This window comes from Leptonychotes weddellii, chromosome 15 (genome assembly GCF_054177405.1).
Source record: "Leptonychotes weddellii isolate Sample4059 chromosome 15, ASM5417740v2, whole genome shotgun sequence".
NCBI lineage: Eukaryota > Metazoa > Chordata > Mammalia > Carnivora > Phocidae > Leptonychotes > Leptonychotes weddellii.
The window spans coordinates 199,031-205,030 of NC_138383.1; the positions used below are offsets into that span (position 1 = coordinate 199,031).

The window sequence follows — 6,000 nt, forward strand, 5'->3', positions numbered from 1 at the left end:
CCCCAAGCAGGTCTCCCCACCATGCCAGGCTGCCACCAGCAACACCTCGTGTCCCTAGGATTGGCCCGAGCAGGGAGCCAGGTGCCACCACCCGACCGTGCTTCTCCGGCCCGTGGCCTGGGCCACACCTCGCAGACACGTGAATCACCCTGCTGTGCACTGACCGACCTTCCCCTCTGCCCCCCTGCCAGGATGGGAGACCAGGTCACTTTGTCACGGAGCTATGCCGATTCATGACTTTAGGGTGTTGGGCACCATCCCTGTGTTTCTGTTTCTCCCCCAAATTCATACAACTGGGAGAGAACTTGTACTCATGTGGCATGACCCTGCCCAGGGGCCCCCAGTCTCAGGGACCTCAGCCCCACCAGGGGCAGCAGGCACCAAGGCAGGAGAGATGGCCGAGCTTTCTTTTTAGGGGGGCCTCTCAGCTAACAAGTTCTCCCTGACAGTATGCCAACGGGGTTGGTGAAGGGAAGCCCAGCAAGACTCCCCCCTTCTAGCAGGTGCCACAAAAAGCCACTGTTCTCGTTGGAGCTGGATCTAAGCACCTGCTTTCATATTCTTCTGCAGAAAATAGCCCAGAAATGGGCATCAGGAGACATTCCCTGGGAAACACTGATAGAAAGATTTGACACATCCTTAACTCACAGCCCCGAGCAGTCTGAGGATTCAAAGTACATCAAGCCTTTTAGCTCAAAGTAATTCTTCCCGGAGAAGCACCTGGGGGAAAAGAAAGCCCATCCATGGGGGCTTTGTATGGGGGGTCAGGGACCAGAGATCAGAGACCAGGCACCAAGGATCAGATATCAGGGGTCAGAGACCAGAGCAGAGTTCAGGGAGCAGAGATCAGATATCAGGCATCAGAGATCAGAGACCAGGGATCAGAAATCTGAATCAGAGATCAGAGATTGGAGACCAAAGATTAGAGATCATGCATCAGGGATCAGAGACCAGGGATGAGAGGTCAGGCACCAGAGATCAAGGACCAGGGACTGGAGATCAGGGATCAGAGACCAAGGACCAGGGACCAGAGGTCAGAGATCAGGAACCTAGAGACTAGAAACCAGGTATCAGAGACCAGGGATCAGAGTTCAAGGACCAGAGACCAGAGATCGGGGACCAAGGATCAGAGATCATAGTTAAGGGACTATGGATCAGGGACCAGAGATTGGGGACCAGCGATCATATTTCAGGCACTAGGTATCAGAGATCAGGCACCAGGGACCAGAGATCAGGGATCAGTGACCAGAGATTAGGGATCAGGGACTAGAGATCTGGGATCAGGAAGAAGGGACCAGGGGTCAGGGGCCAGGACTAGATCTGTGATGGGGCTGTGGCTGGAGCAAGTGGGGGGTCTGGGGCATAAAAAGGCAGATCACAGAAGGCAGCAGAGCCCACCACCAGGACAACAAGAACATCAAGTGTTTCCATCGTTCTTTAATGCCATTCCCAGAGAAAGAAGAGCTGAAGTTATTCAGGGAGTGTGCTCCAAGGGGAACACAGAAGCCCTGAGAGCTGGACATGGGTTTGGGGACTGATCCTCAAGTAATTCTCCGTGGGCCTTAGTGAAGAACCAAGGTCTATCCAGGGCCAAGAGCTTGTGGTTCCTACTCTGTGGACAGAAGGGCAAGTGGCTGAAGCAGCAGGAAACAGTCCAGGTGCTACGTGATGTGGGGGTGACCAAGGTGCAGACCGGGGTGGCAGCAAGACTCCGCAAGTGAGCTGGGCCCAAGGGGGCATGGAAACAGTGGCTGTGAGCGGGAACGTGCAAGGTGGAAATGCACTTGCAGAGGCAGTCTAGGAGGGGGACAGGAGTCTGAGATTTGGAGGCCGGTAAAGTCATGGCCCGGGATGGCATCCAGCCGCGGTAAGCAGCGTCGGCTGCCAGGCTGAGGAATCTGAACGCCCCCTCTGGGCAACCAGTTCAGGCCCTTCCACAAAAAGAAAAGTAACAAAAGGGCCTCTTGTTGGTTCTGAACATGCCTTCTGAGAGCAGGCTGGCCTGGGTGGGAAGGGCTGGAGAAGGCTCGTCACAGCCACGGGCCGGACCGGAGGCCCAGAGAGGCTGGCCACGCAGCAGACACTTTTCCGATGTGCTTTTCTGATGGGAGGAGCCCCGGCTGGGGTTGCCACGTGAGAGGAGAGGCCGCCCGCCTCCCCCACCTTGTGCAGCCCCCAGAATCCCTGCCAGAGGCTGAGGCTTCCCGCTTTTATTTGCATTTTCCAAGATGACTAAGGGTGTTGAACAATTTTTATGTGCCGATTGGCCATTTATTTTGTGAAGTGTCCAAATCTTTTGCCCACTTTCAAGTGGGTGGTTTTGCGGTTGTCAGGTTGTCGGTATTCTCTGTCAAGTACCTGCTTGTGGATGTTTCCTCCCATCTTGGTTTCTGTGTTCTGGGATGTCCTCACTTCCACTTGCCTGCGCCTCCCAAGTTCTGTCCTGTGGGCTTCGGGGCAGTGAGGCTGTGGCTTCCATCCCCGGTTTGTCTGCTCTGTCCCTGCCCCACGGTGTGGCTCAGGCTGTCCCGCCCGCGGCCTCCACACTGGGCACGGCCGTCACCTCTGCAGGGACAGCTACTCGGCCAACTGGAGCCAGGAGCCGCCACCCACTCTTGGGTTACTTAAATTCCTCTTGGTACTGAAGGTTTATATTTTGTTCTAGTGGTTATTTCTGTATTTGTCTCTTTCTATTTTTATTTTTTTAACATTTTATTTGAGAGAGAACGTGTGAATGTGGGGAGGGGCAGAGGCAGAGGGACAAGCAGACCCCTGCTGAGCAGGGAGCCTGACGCGGGGCTCGATCCCATGACCCTGAGATCATGACCTGAGCTGAAATCAGGAGTCAGACGCTAAACCAACTGAGCCACCCAGGCGCTCCCTTTCTGTTTCTTTTTTGAATTCAATCCACCCTCTGTTATTTTGGAGGTTTATTGAGATGTAATTCATATACCATCCATTTCCTCTGTGAGAAGGTGCAGTTTGATGTATTCTAGCGAATCCACAGGCACCACCTCACCACCGTGTGCTGCCAGAGGGCCGTGTGCCTGAGAGCCGTGCACCTCGGCCAGCCGGGCCCGCACCATCTGCCCCACCCTCCTCCAGGACTCCTTTGTGCATCCTGGCCTTCTGACTTGGGGGCTTCCCTCATGCTCTCAGGTGCTGGGAGGGCTCAGTGTTGGTCTGTCTCATGGTTGGGGTCTTCTGTGTCGTGGGAGCGTTTGGTTTTCTGCTTTCATCTCACACCAGCTCCGTCCAGATGAAGACTTTCTGCATCCCTGCATTCTCGGGGTTCATGCAGTCCACCCCCTCCTGCCACTGCAGGGAAGCGCAGCAGCTTTTCTGGGGTGTGTGGGGGCTGGCGTGAGAGGCGGTGGCCCGTTCTGTGCTTCCTTCTGTCCCACGAGATCCCAGTCCCCTTTCACACGTCTCAGGGGTGTGCCTGCCCTGCCCACTACATCCCCACCCACAGGACCATTCAGTGCACCCGGGAACCCTCCCGCCATGGGCTCAGCTACCCCAGCTTCCTTGGCTCCCCAGGCCACGTCACCCCTGCCGTCACGGCCTCTGTCCAGAGTTTTTGGCTGGCCAGAGGAGCCTGAGTGTTCTTGGTGAACACGTGCCCACCAGGGAGCCCACCAGGAGGGGAGGAGTGAAAACCGAGGAACCGTGAGTGGAGGGCCAGTGGAACAGAAGCCCCGCCTCGCCGGGAGCCATGGTGCCCAGTGCTGCCTCCAGCTAAATTCTCACTTTCCTTCTTGCCAGAAATAAGGAAACCCTGAGGGTGAGTTCTTCCAGGTCATCAGAAGAAAGGGCACCTTTTTCCTAAAGCTGTAAAGTGTGCAGAGTTAAAATTTGCTCTTTAAAGGTACTTCTGGGGCACCTGGGTGGCTCAGTCAGTTAAGCGTCTGCCTTCGGCTCAGGTCTTGATCCCAGGGTCCTGGGATCGAGCCCCGTGTTGGGCTCCCTACCCCGCGGGAAGCCTGCTTCTCCCTCTCCATCTCCCTCTGCTGCTCCCCGCCATGCACTCTCTCTCTCAAATAAATAAGTCTTTTGTAAAAATAAAGGTGCCTTTGAACATGCAGAGAATTAGAAAAAAAATACAAATCACCTGTGACCCCATCACCACACAGCGGATCTGAGCTTCAGGCGTGGCTCCTTTGTGTTTATTTTACTGTGGACAGACTTTCAGCAGAGCTGGAAACAGTTGTGAAACTTGAGTTTTTACATTTTACTATACATCTTTCATATTATCAGTCTCTGTAGAAATTAGTCCTTCAAGTCTGTCCGCCCCCATGTCGGGAACGACAGTGTTCCTGACTTTCCCCACCATTAGCCAGACCGCTGTGGGGCGTCGCAGGGTCTGCCCCCGTGGCTCCCTTGAGCCTGCTTTGTCACTGCTGGGCGCACGTGGGGTCTTTCGGACGCCGGCTCGGGGTTGCCCTCGATAAAACCAAGTGTGTCTGAGATTCCTTGGCCAGGACTCCCAGGTCAGTGGTGGCTTTACAGAGCCAGATGGACAGACGTGGGCACTAACTAGCATTTCGGGGCCGGCTTTGGGAACAGGAGCCGAGTCAGGAAGTGCACCCAGTCCAGCTGGCTTCCAGGTGTGGCTCACCTTTCCAGCAGTGTGCAGCAGCCGCCCTCCTGTTCAGCCAGCAGACGAGGTATTCTGGTGTACTGCCGACCCTGCTGAGACCTGGTGCAGGCGGCCAGTCTGGGGACGGGCTTGCCCGGCGCAGCTGGTAAGGTGGCATCTGCCCCGGGGGCTCCATCTCCCGAGGGCGCCCGGCCACCAGGCTCTGCTGGGCCAGCTGTGCGACCTTCCTCTTGAGGAGACAGGCAAACCAGGCAGCAGCCCGGAGGCCCTGGAGAGGCCAAAGTTCAGTGCCACGGGCCTTACTGGACGCAGTCGGCTCAGCTGTGGGACTGGCGCTAAACTAAACGAAACCAAACACGGCACTTGCGAGCTGGCCCGGAGGTGGGACAGGCAGCAGTCAGGAAACCGGCCTTTGCCTGGGGCCACGCCTCCTGGTGACATGGGTGCCCAGGCCCCAGCATCGCTGGGCTCTGCTCATTGGTATACCTGTAGTCCCGTGCTGTTGACAGCCAGGAAGGTGAGCAAGATCCAGACCCCTCCGCTCACCTGATTTTCCCTCTGAATTCAGGAAAGTCAAGGGAGCAGACCTGGTGTCTGGCTTCCAGCTTCCGTTGTCAAGGCTGAGCTTGGCCGCCCGACTGGCTAGCAGGAGGGTGGGGGCTGAGTACTCACAAGCCAGGGAAACCCAGGAGAAAGCTCTCAGGTCCCTGCAGAGCGGAGGCCCTGTCAGCGGGGAGGGCCGTTTCTCAGGCTGGAGGCGTACGCGAGGGTGATGCTGGTGGCTTTGGTCTGCCCCGTCAGCCCCTGCTTTTCACCATGAGCACCTCCTTGTCTTGAGATGACCTCCTTGTCTGCATGCTCGGTGGCTGGGCACGTGGGTCGCTCGCTGGAACCTTGCACGTGAGGCCGGGCGTGACGCCCCATCTCCAGTTGCCTGAATTAATGCACACAATGCGGGAAGCATTGGACACAGGTGTGTCTTCTGTCGTGGGCAGAAACACCAGCAATGGTTGACTTTCTTTTGTGCCCTGCAGGGTGTGCCCGAGGACCTGCTGTTCTTCTACAACCACCTCAGAAAGGGCGGTGGGGTCGTCCGCGTGGACCAGAGCCTCCTCCTCTACCGCTACCACCCAAACGCTGCCACGCACTCTGTCCTCGAGTACGTAGGCCCCAAGGCTCCAGACACGGTTTGGGGGCCGGCGAGGTGCCAAGGTCGAGCATGAGGGGTCCAGGCCCAGGGTCGAGGGCGTGGGGCTGCCGAGGTCCAGGGTGGAGCATGAGGGGTCCAGGGTCGAGGGCGTGGGGCTGTCGAGGTCCAGGGTGGAGCATGAGGGGTCCAGTGTCGAGGGCGTGGGGCTGTCGAGGTCCAGGGTGGAGCATGAGGGGTCCAGGGTCGAGGG

General features: G+C 57.2%; 1 protein-coding gene across 6 annotated transcripts in view; it reads left to right on the forward strand.

Annotated features, from left to right (window-relative positions):
• QTGAL (queuosine-tRNA galactosyltransferase) overlaps nucleotides 1-6,000 on the forward strand; it is an 86,801-nt gene that overhangs the window by 69,691 nt on the left and 11,110 nt on the right. For all 6 annotated transcript variants that reach the window (XR_014140315.1, XM_081804169.1, XM_081804170.1 and 3 more), the window contains one exon: nucleotides 5,635-5,759. Coding sequence is in view for 5 of the 6 variants with exons in the window: in XM_081804169.1 (XP_081660295.1) it covers nucleotides 5,635-5,759 (125 nt within the window). In the remaining variant the exon portion in view is untranslated. The remainder of the gene's footprint in view (nucleotides 1-5,634; nucleotides 5,760-6,000) is intronic.